Source organism: Anser cygnoides, chromosome 3 (genome assembly GCF_040182565.1).
Source record: "Anser cygnoides isolate HZ-2024a breed goose chromosome 3, Taihu_goose_T2T_genome, whole genome shotgun sequence".
In the NCBI taxonomy this organism is placed as follows: Eukaryota; Metazoa; Chordata; class Aves; order Anseriformes; family Anatidae; genus Anser; species Anser cygnoides.
Window position 1 is genome coordinate 99808179 of NC_089875.1, and position 19551 is coordinate 99827729.

General features: G+C 35.1%; 1 protein-coding gene across 7 annotated transcripts in view; it reads left to right on the plus strand.

The window, feature by feature from the left end:
* The window catches only part of CSMD1 (CUB and Sushi multiple domains 1), a 1150295-nt gene that overhangs the window by 1117061 nt on the left and 13683 nt on the right, over nucleotides 1-19551 (plus strand). For 5 of the 7 annotated variants that reach the window (XM_048078081.2, XM_066994809.1, XM_048078084.2 and 2 more), the window contains 9 exons: nucleotides 85-258; nucleotides 1168-1341; nucleotides 3680-3753; nucleotides 6864-6975; nucleotides 8076-8255; nucleotides 13067-13111; nucleotides 16051-16212; nucleotides 17305-17417; nucleotides 18419-18506. In XM_048078081.2, the coding sequence (XP_047934038.1) occupies nucleotides 85-258; nucleotides 1168-1341; nucleotides 3680-3753; nucleotides 6864-6975; nucleotides 8076-8255; nucleotides 13067-13111; nucleotides 16051-16212; nucleotides 17305-17417; nucleotides 18419-18506 (1122 nt within the window). The remainder of the gene's footprint in view (nucleotides 1-84; nucleotides 259-1167; nucleotides 1342-3679; nucleotides 3754-6863; nucleotides 6976-8075; nucleotides 8256-13066; nucleotides 13112-16050; nucleotides 16213-17304; nucleotides 17418-18418; nucleotides 18507-19551) is intronic. The other 2 variants (XM_048078083.2, XM_048078082.2) reach the window with 2 other exon arrangements.

A 19551-nucleotide genomic window follows, 5' to 3' on the forward strand; every position in this document is an offset into this window, starting at 1 on the left:
TACGAAAGTATAACAAAATATGATGTTGCATTCTCCTAACTGCTATAAAATCTTGAAATTAAAACTCTTCTTTTTGTGATTCAGCTATCACCTGTGGTCCCCCTCCACCAGTACTCTATGGGAAAGTGGAAGGATCTGATTATCGCTGGGGTGCCAGTGTGAGTTACAGCTGTGCAGAAGGCTATCAGCTATCTAACACAGCTATTCTCTCCTGTGAGGGTCGAGGAATATGGCGGGGAGACATTCCACAATGCTTGCGTAAGTTTTCAGGATACGTTGTGTTGGGCTTCACCAAACTGTCTCAAGCTACAGTCATTTTTCTTTTCACAGCTCAAAAGGTACTTGGCTAGATCATGGTATTGTTTGGACTACTGCAAGATTCTTCTTCCTTCTTCCAAAAAACAGCTCATTATGAAATTGAGTGTTTTTACCCATTTAAGATCATGGTACTCCTTTTCCCAAAAGTCACCTCCATCTCTTATTATCTAATTGGCCCCATCACCATTTTCCTTATGGATAATCTTTTTGAATGTTCTGAATTTGACTTGTGGTGAACATGATTAAAATTTTCACTTACACTTTTCCTTTTCTAGTTCCCTCTTTCTATTTCCATTAACAGGTGAAAACAAGGTTCCTAACTCTTAAGCTCATGTCCTTGCCCCGTTTTCTTAATCCATTTTTTTCCTTTTTTAAGGCGAGTATATACCTTCATATCTTGTCACTATTTGTTTTCCAGCTTCTTCTAAATCTGTCAACTCCTCCAGTGCTTGAAGTCTTGTCAAGACTCTGAAAAACATTTTTCCCTTTACTTAATTAGGTCAAAAATTTCCAGCCATCTTACCTGAGTGTGAATGGATACATTTAACATTGTCTACTTTGAAATTGCTTTGTCATCCAAGTATAATCAGCCTTAAAGTGTCTCAATTAAAAGGTCTATCTTTCCAGGTTAAATTTTATGCTTATAATAACTATAACAGTGGCAATTAATTTTAAATAGCTGCCAAGAATTTATTTGAGCTATAATCCTACTGATAAATGAACATAGCATTTGTAATCATGTTCAGTATGCCCAACTTGCACCTAAACAATGGAGAGTAATTCTGAGCATCAGATGAAGCACATGCGGTTGTAATAACTTTTTTTTTTCTTCCCTTTTTTATGTATTAGCGGTGTTTTGTGGTGATCCTGGTACTCCAGCAGAAGGACGCCTCAATGGAAAGAGTTTCACCTACAGATCTGAAGTTAGCTTTCAGTGCAGACCCCCTTTTATTCTGATAGGCTCTTCAAGAAGATTCTGCCAAGCAGATGGTACTTGGAGTGGAATACAACCAACATGCATTGGTACTAACTACCATTTCTTGTGCTGATTCTACTGAGAATATTCTTGATAAACTATTACACGATCATAAGCCTAACAATTAGCTTTCCAAATATAGAAAAATTCTGTGTAATATAAAAAGAACCAGATAAATAAGGTTATATTTTGAGTATAAAAAATCTAGGATAAACACAATCACATATGAAGTAATTTGTAAATTTACATGATTGCTTGTCTGCTGGAAATGCAGAATGTCAGTAAGTGCAAGTGCAAAAATTTATTCTGTCTATTTTTAGAGTCTTTTAGATACACAGAAGACTTTGGTAGATTAAAGACTGGATTCTGTCACTGGAGAGTTAAAGGCATTTGTCAGAATCAATCCTAAATCAAAAAGCTTTTTGGAACTTGTGAAAGTGGCTGGTATAGCTCAAAAGGATGAGGCGTGCAGGGTCTGATCTTTTGAAATTCTGATAAACTGCCAAGAACTATCAGTTTCTCATTGACTGATGTGCAAGTGGTAGGCTTTTAGCTTGTTACATAATCAGATTAACTGAGAGAAATGCTGGACACCTGTAACTCCCACTGACATCAGTATTTGATCCAACTTGGGGTGGCTTGCTAGAGAAAATGATTTTGGTGTGATAATAGAAAAGTCCTCTTTGATATTTCTATAAATCTTTTCAGATATAGACTGTAGCCCAATTATAAGTTTTCCTGTGGCTGAAATATTGGCTCTATGCAAGAGCTGGGCTGCATACTCTGGGAGAAGGTGGCAAGCGTGACTATTGAAAGCAGCCTGTATTTGTAAATTAAGATGTTAACACTCAATACAATTCGAAATTAATTCAAAATTCTTTCTGTCCATAGCTTTTATGAATTGGGCAATATATTTTTTTTAAGTGAGACAAGGTTTAGAAAAACAAAATGTAAGGTCTATAGTGAAGAATCAAATTTGAAAACGTAATAATGGCATTTCTGTTTATATAGCATAATATATAAGTAGATGAAAAATACTGCAGCAGACATAAGTTTTCCTTTACATAGTAATTTTTATGCTGTTGTAATAGGAAAACATTAGAGCACCTAAAATATTTACAGTTATCATTATTCAGCAGTTGGAAAGTTAAGATCTGTGAACAATAGAACTATTGCCAGAAGTACCACATAATAGCAAATGATGACAAGCAGTTCTATTCCTGGATATTTGTAATTTCCTTAAAACAGTGTGAGAATGCTTTCTTTTTTTTTCCCCACTGTTTTTTTCAGATTAAACAAATCTTTAAAAAGTCAATTTGGCTTCATGTTTCTATTATGATCAATAACATTCCAGCTGATGATAATTTGTAAGAAGTTCTTGAGCTGCTATGTTTCATTTTTATTCTTGCATGTTAGGTCAACGTCCACCTAACTTTTGGAGCTTTTAGTAAATATCTGTCCAGTTGAATTGTAATGCTGTAATCATGGTCAATCCCGAAAATGGATGTTGACTGAGAGTGAAATGGCATATGTTTTATGTGTCAGTTTTTCCTCTACAGAAAGCTAAAAATTGTTACAGATGAAATATAGGCCCAAATTATATTCTTCAAATTGCAGTGTCATCACAATAGCAGACTTGGTTGCCAAGAGGGAATCGCATAGTACAGAGGGATTCATCAGATTAGATCCCGTGCCATCTACCTGGTGGTTTTGAAAGGACATGCCTTAAGAAAATACACCATCAGAATGCAAAGGGGACATTGATGAAATGTCAAAAATAATTTCAGGCTGTGTTAAGATATACTTGTGAAAATTAGGATCATCTAATTAGCTAAACTCTACTGTTGTACCTTTCTTGGTTGGGAAGATGGCTGTATTTTTATTCTCCAACAACAGCTGAGAAAATAGTCCATTTGAAATACTTGACTTGCTATAAGAAAGCAGTTTTTTTGTTTTATTTTATTTTGGTTAGAAATCTGATTTAATCATTAAGTTGTTCCTTGGAAAAGAAAAGAAGGAAAATACTTCCATATATGTTCCACCTGAATTGTGAATGGTATTTCATGTGGATGGGATATGCTATATATTCAAAAAAGTTTAGAAGTTTAGTAGAAATGAATGCAATCCTAATTTTGAAGTCTACATTGCTAAAGGTACCTGCAAAAAATACCCTTAAGTATTGGCAATGTACTGAAACAAAGTACTGTGATCTGTCTTTAAAATGTAATTGGAAATAAGAGTTTAATACATAGAAATACACAGGTGCATTAAAAATATGATTCTTGTCATCGCTAGACATTGATGACATGACTTAATCTTTGCAAACAGTTTTAGACTAATCTTTCTATGCAATAATAATATATCATGTTTCACATTTTACATTAGATCCAGCTCACAATGCATGTACAGACCCTGGCACTCCACATTTTGGAATACAAAACAGTTCCAGAGGTTATGAGGTAATTCTTTCTTTTATTTATTAGATTTCTAAATTGAAGATGCATTTAATAACCTCAGATGTATTGAATTATATGTAGGCTTCATTGTCTAATGTAAACCTTTGGAAATTTCCACTCCTTTTTAATAAAAGCTCAGGCTTCATTCTGAGGTAGTTTTCTTCCCCCCCCCCCCCCCCCCCCCCCCCCCCATTAAGAAAGAACTTCTAACCTTGCAATATATCATGTATTCAATCCTTTAGGAGACTTCAATAGGTAGGACTATTTATAAATTGATTACCTAATATGATATGACATGATATAATTACTTTGCTTTATGATCATAATTCTTTCTTACATTGATGAATAGTCAGTAAATACCTAACAACCGAAGACCTGTCTGATCCAAAGGCCATGTAGTCCTTGACAAAAAGTCAGAAAGTGGCTTTCCTAAACTAGCAATTCATGTTACATTTTTTCAAAGTCAGGGAAGACAAAATCATTCTATGTGGTGGATCCATGTTCTCTGTGATGAATGTCCTTTTTATGATTTCCAAATTCCTCACAGGATATTAGTTCGCCAAGTGGCAGTCATAAAAGTGACTGAGAAAATAAAAGTAGATGCAAAAATGACCAATTCACAGTCATTATTTAGACCAATTAACTTAATGTCGATAGATTCTTCAGGTATAAATATTTGAAACCTGAATTATGTGCTGCTTGGATTTCCTGCTTATTTCTGAACCTAGGACAGTGTACCACATGGTATTATGATCAATAGAATTGTTATGATCAATAGAATTGTTAGAATTGTTATTTAAAAAAAAATATTTCTGTAAATTCCTGTGCTTATTAGTAACCCTCCCACTCCTGCAATTGTGCTGTCTGTCACTGCTATGGCTGTAAGCTTCTTCTTCACCTTCAGCTACTGCCTGGCTCACAAGTGCCCAGGCACTTTTCCCCTAGCCACGTCTTGTGGCCTCACCCCCAGGATGGATCTTCTAGTAATAGGTGCAGTTGCCTCATCTTGCACTTGTACCTGTCTCTATCATGTCTTCAAAAACAACTCTAATCTTTGTAACTAATTTAATCTGTTTTTTATTTTGTTTTGTTTTGCTTTGTTTTCCTTTCCCACTTTAATCTGCTTTATAAGTTGCCTTTGATATTTATACCAGAATTATTCTGTACAATTCATTGATCTAATTTCAGTTGAATACTTTTCTTCACTTTTAGAAGCAATAGTAGGTCTTCATCTGTTCGGGACATAATCTTTCTCAAAAACATGCTTTCGCTCTCAAACTCAAATAGTAATAACTGTGTTAAAGTTGTGCATATAGACATTACTATGGTTGTATCACTGCTACAAAAAGACGGAGACCTACATTAATACTAGTGAGGTGGATTATTTTTCATTTGCATACGTGAGTATGCCAGTTTATATGACTTAGCCAAACTTAATAAATGAGTTTTTTAACAGCCTTTCCTTATTACTAACAGGTTTGATGACAGGCAGCTGACCTTTATAGTTTTTTTCCCAATCTACAAACATCACTTCTTGCCCTATTCATTTGGTGTCATGCTTCATTTTATGACATTTCTGTTTCCCTGCCCTGTGACTATTGCAAATAGTTCCAATATATTTTTTCTTTTCATCAAAGAATTACAAAAAGAGTAGACTGCTTTTGTTTTTACTTTTTTTCCTGTAAAATTAGAAAAAAAAAGTAACTCTGTAACTACCTTGAACCTAGACAAGATTTTTTTTTTTCTTCATCTTTTGGATCTGTGAGGAAATATTTGCAGCTCATCATTGCTCACTGATGTCACAATTGGTAATTTTACAGGAATCAAAATGACAATCAAGACTAGCTAGACTATTCTAGTCTCTACTAGACACGCTGTGTGTCCTTGGCAAGATAGAGAGATGAATATGTTTAAAAATAGTAATAAATAGATATGTCTGCAAAGCCATATCAATAATTTGACCTTTAACAATAGCAGTAGATTTCCCAAGCCATTTCAGGAAGACCTGGAGTTGCATTTGCTGAACATCTACCTTGATGATAATCTGTTTTTAGGTACCTGATTGTATAGTTAACTTAAGTAGCTATTTTTGAAACTACTGCCCATTTTTAATGTCCATTGAAGTCCTTCACTGAATTTTGTGATGTAGAGTGATCTGCATTTGTATACCTGCAAGCTATTTTATTGATAATCATTGATTAGTTCTTTTGCAACTTGCTTGCATTTATCTGTGTGATGTTACTTTATTAATAAATTGTATAATTACAGATAATATTAACTTTTGTTGTTGTTGTTTCACCACATCATATGTATTGTCAAAGTATTTTATGGAAAACTAGAGCAATATCTTACTGGTCAGCCCCACATCCTCAAATATCTTGGGCTGCGGTAGCATCCTGGTTACTTTTATCAATGCCATCAATAATTCCATTGTATTATGGAAGGTCTTCCTTCATCACTTTTAAATTTTTATCCAGATTTCATGCTTTTCTTTCCTCAAAACATGCCTAAGTAGAGTTTTCATAGTTATTTTACTTCTGGAAAGGTCATATCACAGTTGACCATAGAAAGGCTTCCAAACCATTTCTTTGTGAGTTGAACATCTCCAGTAAAACGTACATAGTTAATAGTAACAAATGCAATGTAAAGAATTGTGACCTGGAGTTTTCTGGAATTTAATTATGGATACAACTGTTCTTTACTTTTTTTTTTTCCTTTTTTCCCTTAAAAATATTTTTAATGAAGTCACACAATGACAAACCTTTAAAACAGACTTAATCGTCAAGTTCTATTGAATATATGCAGTGGTATACACAAAGAGGTACATCTCTGTCATTTAGTTTGTTTCTGTTACACTAACAAAGTAATAAACTGAAATGCATGTCTTGTTCTTTTCCATGCACACAGCCTTGTCAATATTTTTCAACTTACTGCTTTCAAGTAAGGTTATAGAAGATGAATTACTCAAGATTTTCATCTCATACAAAAACTTAAATACTGTAAACAGAGGACACTTTTTGAAAAAAAATCTCTACTAGCTTATCACAGTCTTGATATCTATCTACAGATGATGGATATACCTCTTTCATCTAATATTCTGTTTTGATCCTTAGGTTGGGAGCACAGTCTTTTTCAGATGCAGGAAAGGTTATCATATTCAGGGATCTACCACCCGTTCTTGTCTTGCTAACTTAACTTGGAGTGGCATACAGTCTGAATGTATTCGTAAGTCTGTTTTCTTATCTAATGAGTTTGTATGCTGTGCGATTTTGAAAGAGCTACAGGCTGATGCATGTGTAAATTCATAGTAAATAGTATGCTACAAAAAAAAAGTCAAATTTATTTAACTGTATTCTTTTTTTTTCTTTCTATTCTAAGAACAAAGATTTATTCAGAATATTATTTTGAAGAAAGATTTTTCAGATAATATTTTCTTCTTGACGTTCACAACAATTTAATTAGAAATACTTATACAAATATTATTGCATTATGATACAATAGTATTATTATACAATAATTTTTGTTCAGAAAAGTTTGTCCTCATTAACCCGCTGCATTAGTTGCTTTAAGTTAATCTTTTTTTGTGTGTGTACTGGATTAATAGTGAACAGGGGCCTGAAATATGCATGGGACTATTCTGTTGGCTAGATATTGTGAATTATAAGCTACAACTTACCAAAATTCAGCTTTTCTGGGCTATATATGGATATATAAATGATTACTGTATTTACGTCTTTATGGACGTTGAATAACTATTGTATTAAAATACACTCATAGAAGCTAAAAATATTTAATGAGAATTACCTTAGATTCTTATCCTATTTAAAATTAACTTTGGATTGTTGTAAATTAATGCACTGGAGCACAGAGGAAGAAACATACTGAGCAACAGTATCTGTTATAATCAGTGTACTATGACAAAACCTTCCTATGGAACTTTTATGTCATTTGAAATTTATAATGAATTTATTTAACACAGTAACCACTCTAATTTTCAAGACTCTTTAAAATGGAACTGATGCTTGAAGCTGTGACAGTACAAAAATTCACAGGACATGTGCAATGGCACATGCTTCTCTTCATTGTAACAATTTTCAGTCTTGCTATCATGATTTAATTTTGCTCAATAAGATCTGATAGTATAATTTCCATCTTCCCACGGTAAGAAAAGCATACACATAGAGTATAATAACATTTCTAAAAGGTGTACAAAGCTTACTGAATAAAAGGGAGTAAGTTGGCATGCGTTTGTTTTAAATATAATACACTAATCCTATGGACACTGTTTGCCATCACTTTTTCTAACTCTTAAAAACCCTTTGCAGCTCATGCTTGTAGGCAGCCAGAGACACCGGCACATGTAGATGTGAAAGCAATAGATCTTCCTACTTTAGGATATACTTTGGTGTATACCTGTCAGCCAGGATTTTTTCTTGCTGGTGGATCAGAACATCGGACATGTAAACCAGATATGAAATGGACAGGAAAATCTCCTATTTGTAAAAGTAAGTCATTACATGAGTGATATGTTGTGCTCTACTTGGTCAGATTTCATTATCCGTGACATTTTTATTTTATATAATAGGATCGAATATTTCACAATTACTATTTAAAAATGCATATGACGCAATAGAATAATAGAATCCTAGAATGGCTTGGGATAAAGGGACCTTAAAGACCATCTAGCTCCAACACCTCTGCCACAGGCAGAGGTGCCACCCACTAGATCAGGTTGCCCAGGGCCCCATCCAACCTAGCCTTGAACACCTCCAGGGATTGGGCATCCACAGCCTCTCTGGGCGATCTGTTCCAGTGCCTCTCCACCCTCTGAGTGAAGAATTTCCTCCTAACATCTAACCTAAATCTACCCTCTTTTAGTTTAATACTGTTTCCTCTTGTCCTATCGCTATCTGTCCGAGTAAAAAGTCACTCTCCATGTTTTTTATAACCCCCCTTTTAAGTACTGAAAAGCCACAAGGAGGTCTCCCAGGAGCCTTCTCTTCTCCAAGCTGAACATCCGCTGCTCTCTCAGTATTTCTTCATATAAGAGGTGCTCCAGCCCTCTGATCATCTTTGTGGCCTTCCTCTGGACCCACTCTCACAAGTCCATGTCTTTCCTGTGCTGGGAGACCCAGAACTGGACTCAGCACTCCAGGTGGGACCTCACAAGGGCAGAGCACAGGGGGCAATCCCCTCACTTGACCTGCTGGCCACTCCTCTGTTGATGCAGCCCAGGATGTAGATGGCCTTCTGGGCTGCAAGTGCACATTGCTGGCTCATGTCGAGCATTTTGTCCACCAGAACCCCCAAGTCCTTCTCTGCAGAGCTGCTTTCCGTGAGTTCTTTTCCCAGTTTGTCCTCATGTCTGGGATTGCACTGACCCAGGTGCAGCACCATGTTCTTGGATTTGTTGAACCTTATTCAGTTCTCATGGTCCCACTTCTCAAGCTTGTCCAGGTTCCTCTGAATGGCATCTCTTCCTTCTTTCATATCAACTACACCACTCAGCTTGGTGTCATCTGCAGACTTGCTGAGGGTGCACTCGATTCCTCCAAGTCATTCATAAAGATACTAAATAGCACCGGTCCCAAGACAGACCCCTGAGGGACACCATGCATCACTGGCCTCCACCTGGATATAGAGCCGTTGACCACAACTCTTCTGGCTGCAGCCATCAAGCCAATTCCTTGTCAACCAAATGGTCCACCTTTCAATACATTTCTCTCCAATTTAGAGATCAGAATGTCAAAGCCTTACAGAAATCCAGGCAGATGGCATCGGTCAGTCTTCCCTTACTGACCGATGCAGTCACTCCATCATAGGAGGCCACCAGATTGGTCAGGCAGGATTTACCCTTGGTGAAGCCATGCTGGCTGTCTCGGATCACCTTGTCTTGCATGTGCCTTAACATTGCTTTCAGGAGGATCTCTTCCACAGTCTTCCAAGGCACAGAGGTGAGGCTTACCAGTTGGTAGCCCCCCATGTCTTTTCCACCCTTTTGAAAAATGGGAGTGATGTTTCCTTTTTTCCTGTCACTGGGGACTTCACCTGACTGCCTTGACATTGCAAATATGTTGGAGAATGTCTTGGCAACTACATCAGCCAGTTCCCTCAGGGCCCAGGGATGCATGACATTGGGACCCATAGACTTGTACCTATTCAGTTTCATCAGATGGTCTCAAACCCGCTCGTCACTTACAGTGGGAGAGACTTTGCTCCCCCAGCATCTGCCTAGAGATTTAGGGACTCGAGAGATGTGGGAAGCCTGACTGGCAGTGAAGACTGAGGCAAATAAGTTGTTGATCACCTCAGCCTTCCCCATGTTTGTCGTTATGTGTTTTCCCTTCTTGTTTATCAGAGGGGGTACACTCTCCTTGGCCTTTGTTTTTCTGGCCAATGCACCTATAGAATCCCTTCTTGTTTTTCTTTGCGTCCCTTGCCAAGTTTATTTCCATCTGTGCCTTAGCTTTCCTGATCCCATCCCTGCACATCCGGACAGCATCCCAGTACTCTTCCTAGGCCACATGTTCCTGCTCCCACTGCCTGTGCATTTCCTTCTTGTGCCTGAGTTTGACCAACAGGTTCTTGCTCAGCCATGCTGGTTTTCTGCCTTCCCTGCTTGATTTCTTACACATGGGAAAGGAGAGCTCTTCCACTCTAAGAACAGTACCCTTAAAGAGCTGCCAACTCTGAGCAGTTCCTCTGTCCCTAAGGACAGTATCCCAGGGGATCACATCCACTAGGTCTTTAATCAGCTGGAAGTTCACTCTTTGAAAGTTTGGGGTCTTGACTTTTCATAGAACCATAGAATGGCTTGGGTTGGAAGGGACCTCAAAGATCATCTAGTTCTAACCCCCCTGCCAGAGGCAGGGACGCCACCCACTAGATCAGGTTGCTCAGGGCCTCATCTAGCCTGGTCTTAAACACCTCCAAAGACATTTCTCTTTGCCAGGCCATGTTCCTTAAGATCATGAACTCAACCAAGGCACGGTTGCTATAACCCAGACTGCCTCTTTAAGGAGTTCCTCCACATTGGTGAGCACTAGGTCCAATAACACTTATCCTCTGGTTAGTTAGTCTAACCCTGGACCAGGAAGTTATCCTTGACACAATCCAGGAAACACAGTCCTGGATTGCTTACGGCCTGCTGTGTAGCTTTTCCAGCAGACATCTGGGTGGTTGAAACCCCCATCAGGATGAGAGCCTGTGAGCATGATGCATCTTGTAGCTGAAGCAAGAAGGTCTTGTCAGGTGGCCTGTAGTAGACCCCAACCACAAGATGTCCTTGCTGGACATCTTATTGGTCTCGTCCTTAACTTTTACCCACAAGCTCTCAATCTGTCTGTGGCTGTTTCTCAGAGGCAGCTCTTTTGCAATCTATCCATGTCTTAACACGGAGGGCAACACCTCTGCCCCTCCTTCCCTTGATTGCAGTGTTCCAGTTGTGTGATTTGTCCAAACATGTTTCTGTGATAGCAATTAGGTCATAGTTTTCTAACTGCATTGTAGCTTCTAACTCCTCCTGCTCGTTTCCCATGCTGTGTGCATTATTGTAGAGGCATTTCAGCTGGGATATTGACTGCATCACCTTTTTAGAGGAGCCCTTCCTAATTCCTTTCAGACAATTCACAGGTATTTTCCTATTGCTTCCTAAGTGTTTCTGTTCCTTGTTTCTTTTCTGTCACTCAGAGGTACGTCCCCTTCCCCCACTAAATCTACTTCAAAGCTCTGCTAATAAGACCAGTCAGCTTGCTGCCCAGAAAGTGTTTACTTTATGAAATGTTTTTTACCATATGAAAACAATATTTTTAAAAAGTCAAAGTAAGCGTAGCATCTGGAGCTCATGGAGGAAGACATAGGAGTATATGTATGTAAACGCGAAGGCACACATACACAAGTTTACTCCTTAAAAGCAAACAAAAAAATAATAATATAAAGTATTACTTTTAACTGTATTCTTCCTAATCTTTTTGGCATAGTTTTAAAGACTATTTCAGTGTGTTCGGTGTTTAATGCGTGATTTTCTGTTAGGAACAAAAAAAAATACTTCACAGGAGTTGACTTTCAGATTCATTCAGGTGTGATTTTTGTCTAAGAAAAACTTCTAAAATAAAAATGAACAAAAAAAAATAAATCTTTGCACCAGATTCCACTTTTATTTACAGCCATATAAATTTCATATTGTTTTGCTAAAATAACTCTAAGTATGTGAGGGCTAAATTTGGCCTTTACATGTGAATAAACATGGCTATAAATTCCCAATACATAGAGATTAAAAAAAAATAACATTTAGAATATGAGCAAAGTAAAAAACAGTCAGATACGTGGGAAAGATGCATGCAACACGTTTAATTCTAGTGTGTCAAAGAACTCTACACACATTTGAGGGTTGAACAATATTTTATTTTTCTTAAAGGTATGGTTAAACTTTTTTGTTTCAACATTGAGAAGTATGATCTAGCCATAAAAAATTATCTTATTGTAGATCCATAAAGGATGATTTTTCAGGGGTAATATGTAATTAATACAGTGAGATAAAAGATGGATGTTTTTTGTTGATTTTTTTTAAGAAAACGCAGAAAAGGTTTCTATTAACTAATTCTGTTTTTCTTCGCATGCAGTCTTCAGGTATAATTTTTTATGTGCCTCACATCTTTATGCTATTTTAACACTTAATCAGTCTAATCATTGAATTTCTGCTACTGAAGAAAAAACAAACCAAACCAAAAGCAAACCATGGAAGACAGAATCTATTACTGGATGCTAGTTGTTTTTTTAAATGACCAACAATATGAGGCCAGAACCCTAGCAGCCATCAAAGAACTTAACTCTGCTGAGTGCACCAGAAGTACAGCAAATTATACCAGTTGTGATTCTTTCCCATGATATCTGATCCTGTCATTTTAATCCGGCTATCTGGCTTTTGCTGGTTTGTGTCATAAATGTATCAATCTTTGTTAACACAGTTTTAATGATATTTAATATATTATGAGTAATTATATACAGTATTTGTCCCCCCTATAAGGCTCTCTTTTATAGCACTGATATAAAATTATAGGCCTAAGTGTATAAAATAACTGGCTAGCCAGACAACTTTTCACAGTAAAAATGTTGTTTTCCTAAATTATTTTCTGATGGCTTTCATTTAAGTGTATAGGTTTGAACACGTAAAGTATTCAAGACTTCAGTTATTTCTGTTTTAAATATAACTTTATTGGATAAGGGATAATTGCAACAATCAGGCATTGTTTTAACATTCTATTAAAAATATATCAAATATGTTCATGAAAATGATAATTTGTCTTTTTACTTGTAGGTAAAGGAGTCAGAGAAGTTAATGAAACAATAACTAAAACTCCAGGTTTGTATACAAGAAGAGTTTTAGATTTAAATAAATTAAATTGATTCACACCTTAGGTTGCTATGGATGATAAAACTATTACCAGTATTTAACTTAGATATTTTATAACTAATTTCAAAGGAATATAAATGTTGAAGTCACTCATGATAATAAGTACCATGTTAAACCTACTCTATGAAATTATTTCCAAAACAACATTTTAATAATTTCTACGATACCAATTCTGTGAACCGCACAAGAAAAAGTTGTCAAGCCAAAAACATAAAGCATATATAAGAAGCAGATTTGAAGGAGTTTTATATCAGAGAGATTGCTATAATGGAGAGCCTTATGAGCATAGACTATAATTTTAGGGGTTGGGTTCAAAGTTCTGTCTTTTACATTTTTCTTGGCCTTCATTTCATAGGTATTCTAAGCCAGGTTTTCCAAAATGCTATGGGCCACATGTGTGCAGTCAACTTTGTCCTCCTGCCACTGACAAAATATTGAAATACATTTGATAATTCCTTTATGTAGATCTTCTCATGTTCAGTCATTTTTAGAAAAAAAAGACCTATTGTTTTTACCAATTTGACTACAAGCAGTTTTTTTTTTTACCAAATAAATTAGCTTGCAACTCTATATTCTGAATTTTAGCAAACTTCAGGGAAAACAAGATGAATGCTTAACAATCACAGCAGTTCATGGAAGGACTCTGTAGAATAGATGGGATAAAAAGGTATTTCTGCTAATAATTAACCTTTCCAGTGATATTATTAGTGAGTGTGTCAGGTGAAATGTGAAATGAGTTCTTTTCAAATACATCACTTCTATAGACTTGCAGCAATTCCGGAGGTAATGTGCATTCATTGTAATTAATATACCATCTTAATTTATTAGAGGATTCACATCACCAAACTGCTAAGGAATGCATTAATCTGATACCACACAGGTTTTGAAGTTCAATGCCAAATTAAATTATAGACCAAGTCAAATACATTCACTATGCAGAGCATCAGCGTTAGTTCACACCATATCATGTCCCTTATGACCAATTTTGATAAATAAGTCATGCAAATAATGGTGATTAGAGAATTGAATCTGTGTAATAAATGTCAGTAATTAACAAAAGTTTTAAGCTATTTTTTAAAAAATCAAGTCTGCACTGTTATTATGTCTTTTAAAATTGTGTATTCTATTAAGTATAGAACACCGTATTTTGGAGCATTTTCTTTACCTTGTTATCTTGTCTTTTGGTAGAATTTCATTTATTGCTTTCTGTATTTTATGGGATGAAGCTAATATTTGTCAACTAAAATTTTTCTAACAGAATAAATTAATTTTCTCATTTTCAACCTTCAGATGACTGAATAGAAATTATATTGTTTATTAAATTTCTATTTTTTCTAGAGTTATTGTTTTTATAAGAAATAGTAATACCATTTTAACACTACTGTAAATTGTAATAGAATATAAATTGTAAATAATGAGTTCTCACAATACCCATGTGAAGTTTAGCAACTATAATATTGTGTGTGATTCCCATGGTTCTCACTGCTTTGTATAGCCTTTGCAAAAATTGTTAGGAAGCCATTTTAATTAGTAGCTATGGATTTTCCCATTCCTTACATTTGGAGGAGAATCTGCAGTTGGTGTAGAGTTCACATAATAACCACAAAGTTAATTTACTAATTCTACATTTCTATATTGTGTGGGAAAGGCAGACATTGTCAGGGCTGGGCAGAATTGAGTCAGAGCCACTATGATTCCTCAGCAGCTTCTATAGGACAAAGATTAACAGCTATTATGGGCAGCTAAAACAGTCAAAGATACTAGATATTGAAGATGTTAAATGTGGAAACAGAAGTGTGTGTGTCAGCTCCTTTATAACAGTTTTATACAGTACCTGTCAGCACTGTAACATGTAATACTAGATGTTCACCTTCACAGGGATAAATTCAGGCACATTTTTAATTAACAGCAAATAAAAGACAAAAATAATTTTAACATTTTTTAAATGTCAGGTTTCACATTTACTGTAAGTAACTATTGTAGGAAAGCAATGAGAAATATCTAGGAAAAAGAGTCTAAAAGATACTTTACAAAATTAATATGTTCTCAGGAAATATATGATCTTTAAGTATTGTGAGATCCCAATTGAAATTTAAACAATAATGTGTGGAGAAAAGGTGTGGAGAAAAGACTGATAAAAACTTGTGCTAAGCTGTATCTGGAATTCAGTGGAAACAATTGAATGTTACACACAGTGCTGCTTTGTTCATGAAACAAGTAGGGTGGCCTAAGAGTGTCTCCTTCCAGGAATTTGAGACTTGAGAATATTCTTCTCCCTTCTTCATCATATCCTAAAGCTACAGGTGTTTAGGGGCAGAGTCCATCATTTTTCATAGTCTTTGGGACATTGACTGAAGCACTCAAGCTATGAAGTTTGAGGTTATTTAAAAACATATATTGTGATGGACAGCCATGATATAGTATAGGCAATTGTGTTGAAAGATCATTAGATATATTGTCCTAACGATTGTTCATTTTTTACTGTAATACCTCTACCTCCTTAGAATAGCAGAGTGATGCTGTAACAGAGAAACTGAAGAACATAAGAGTGTCTAGAAAGATTGCTACTTTGTTGTAATCTCCTCTTCTCTTCTCTTCTCTTCTCTTCTCTTCTCTTCTCTTCTCTTCTCTTCTCTTCTCTTCTCTTCTCTTCTCTTCTCTTCTCTTCTCTCTTCTCTTCTCTTCTCTTCTCTTCTCTTCTCTTCTCTTCTCTTCTCTTCTCTTCTCTTCTCTTCTCTTCTCTTCTCTTCTCTTCTCTTCTCTTCTCTTCTCTTCTCTTCTCTTCTCTTCTCTTCTCTTCTCTTCTCTTCTCTTCTCTTCTCTTCTCTTCTCTTCTCTTCTCTTCTCTTCTCTTCTCTTCTCTTCTCTTCTCTTCTCTTCCACTTTAGTTCCCTCAGATGTATTTTTTATAAATTCACTGTGGAAAGGGTTTTATGAATATTTAGGAAAAAGACAGCCTGCTACTCTGACTGTTGATTGGTTCAATACTACAAGCAGCAAAGTAAATGCTACATTCACTGAAGCATCCAACATACAACTCAAACTATCAGGTAGGCTCAGAATTCAATGTTATAAAATCTGTCGTTTTTTTGTTTGTTTGTTTTCTCTTGATCAATTTTGTTCTATTTTCTCTTGAACAGGAAGCAAAAACTTTGTTATCACTAAAAAATCTTTTTCTGCTTATTTTCCAAAAGGAAAGGTGCTAAATGTAACAGTCACTTTACCATGTATTTCAGTTATTTTTATGTAGTTACCCACCTATTTTTCCCATTATATTTCAATTAAGTAATGAGGTGTTTGGTTGTTTTGTTTGTTTGTTTGGTTGGTTGGTTGGTTGTTTTTTTTAATCTCAGACTGGTGGGTAGCATTGACCTGTTAAACTCACAGGTAATATTGAAATGACATGCAAAGTGTATGCAACATTTTAAGGACTGTAACATTGAAAAGATCCATTATTCAACAATGATCAATATCTGCTTTAAAACAATATGGTCTTGATAATGGCATGACATACAATAGTACGTAGTAAATTATGCATACCTTTTAATCAACATCATATATTCCTTTCTTCGAATCTGGCACCATGATCTTCTGATCTAGCCTCTGATCACAGTTACATTTGACATGAGCATTATAAGCTATTAGTACCTGTTAAGGTCAAAAATCCTGAGAGAATTTCTTTATTGGCTACCTTACAGCAAATTTTCTTTCACTTCAGTACTGTTATTTACTGGAGTAATATAATGTTGTGTTGTCAGTAAAATCCAATTTTTTCCAGTTCTAATTGACAATCTTATTTTAGCAGGGAAGTAATTCTCTGTGTATTCAGAATTATTGACATAGTGCGTGAAAAGACAGATATTCATGATCATTTATTTATAAAATTTAACAGTATAAAAACATGTTTGCATTTTGTTATCAGATACGGTATGGACAAAGGGCAAAAGATGAATGAAATAAGATCCTGTTATTACAGCAATGTAAACTCTTATTTTATCCAAGTTTTAAAATTATGTTATTACAGAATGTTCTTTACAAAATATTTTACTTCTAAAGCAATGTACTTGACTTTGAAAGGATGTTTGAACAAAATAATCCAAAAATTGTTTAAAAGGCATATGTTACCTCCTTTATATTAATAGGTGTTTACAAGAAAGAAGAAGCCCATTTGCTATTGAAAATTTTTCAGATTAAAGGACCTAGTGATATTTTTGTAAGCAAGTTTGAAAATGACAACTGGGCGCTAGACGGTTATGTAAGTAACCAGACTACTATAGCTTGCTGAGTTTAAAATTTAAAGTAATTTGTGATTTCCTATATAACTCTAAACGTTTTTTTATATTATAAATATTGAATACAGCACACTAGATGTCAGTGTAGAAAACACCTTATTTTTCTTTTCTGAATTATGTATATAATCTTCTATCTCCCACACTCCCATTAGAATTTTTAGCTTACTAAGTGGAAAGTGGGGTGAATCAGCATATTATGCTATGTTTTTACCTTGTGTAGCTAGAGTGGGAATTTTATCTTTATTTGTTTGTTAAATAGTTCACTGTCAGAAAAATTAAAAGTTCAAAAGAACTCTCAATTTAAGAAGGGATACATAAGAGGAAGTTCTTCACAGAAAATGAGAATGAGCAATATTGCATTTGAAATAGCAGCTGTTTTCCTATATTGAGAAATAGTGTAGGTTTGACACATATTCAGTCAATCTCAGGAAAACTATTTACACGATAATTTTTCAGCATAAAGAAGAGGGTAAATATGTAGTGCCTTAACAGACTATTTTATTTGACTTAGAATTTTCACCTGAAGGATTTTTTATTGTCTCAATATTTATTAAATATTGATTCCAAGAGTTGACATTTAATCTTGAAGAAAAAGAGTTATTTTCCTCTTTGCAGTTTTCCTTTGTGCCTCATGATGCTGTCTATGGGAAATATTTTAAAGACTGAAAATTTGGTGAACTTTTATATCTGTACATTTAACAAAATATGTAAATATCAATTAAAGAATTTTAAAACCCAGTATTTACATCAGATGTTTTAAAGTCATTCCAAGTGTTATTTTAAAACTGTAATAGTGATGCAAACTTACTATCATAAATGTTCTCTAAACATAATCACTGACAAAGTGAAAAAAAAAAAAACTGTAAGAACTTCATATATCTAAATCAGAAAAAAAGGGCTAAATATTCATATTCGTTTATCAGAAATAAATTTTATTTTTTTTTTCTTCTTCAACCTACTCTAGGTGTCATCAGGGCTTGAAAGAGGTGTTTTCACCTATCAAGGTGACATACATGGAAAAGACTTTGGAAAATTTATGCTCCAAAGACAAGGTAAATGCACTCATAGAGCTTTAGTATATATAATATTTTGCAGTTTTGCAAGAGGCAATTCAACAAATGACTCCCATCAGCTTTCTAGCTGAAGTAAGCATGTTTATTTCATGCCATCGCTATTATAAAATATACAGTGAAATATGCATATTTGAAATCTGCAGTTCAAATACTAAGTTCACTCTGTTTAATATGTTACCATCTTGTCTTTTGTAGCATAGCTACCTAAGGAAATGAACACAGAATGTTCCTAAAGAGACATTGCAACTGATTCCTTTTCTGTGGACACTTTATTTAATTAAAAAAAAAAAAAAAAAAAGTAAAACAATGCAAAGCCTTTTTCTGCTCAAATGTATAAATTGCAATCAGAATCATAAAGGAAATTAAAAGGGAAGAATTGACACTGATTTTAACATTCATTAGGAAACTGCTCATTTCTGGTCGGGGTACTTTTCAGAATATGTATGTGTTTAGACAGAATTCCACTTCACTGTCAAAAATATGAAATGAATGACTGAAGTATATATTGATACACTACTCCAGCAGCTGCTGATAAACTAGCTGTTTTTACTTACAAAATAATTTTGTCATAAAAACTACTAAACTATTTACTCATGAAATATTTGCTTATTAAATAGTTTTGAAAAATACCAGCCATGGACATTTGCATTTCCTGATCCTGGAACATGATATATACAGCACAGTATATACACAGCAAAGTACTGGGCTTGCGTGGAAAGACAGCCTAGTTAGTAAGTCAACAGCAGAGTGTATCTACATTTTATAAATTGCCTCATTTCCATTAACTTCATTGGTACTGTACCCAATGCCTTTTACAGTTCTGCCAAAACTCCCTTGTATTTCTTCACTCTATTAACTGCTGTAATATCAGTTACCCTAAGGTTTTGCTCATGTTGGCCACCTCTCAAAGTGCTATATATATGTTTAATCACAAGGGGAAAAGATCTTACTCTTCAGTTTCTCAGCCTAAGAACTGCCAGTTTTTGAAGCTGAATATTATTTCAGTCTTCAGAGTAAACTCTTA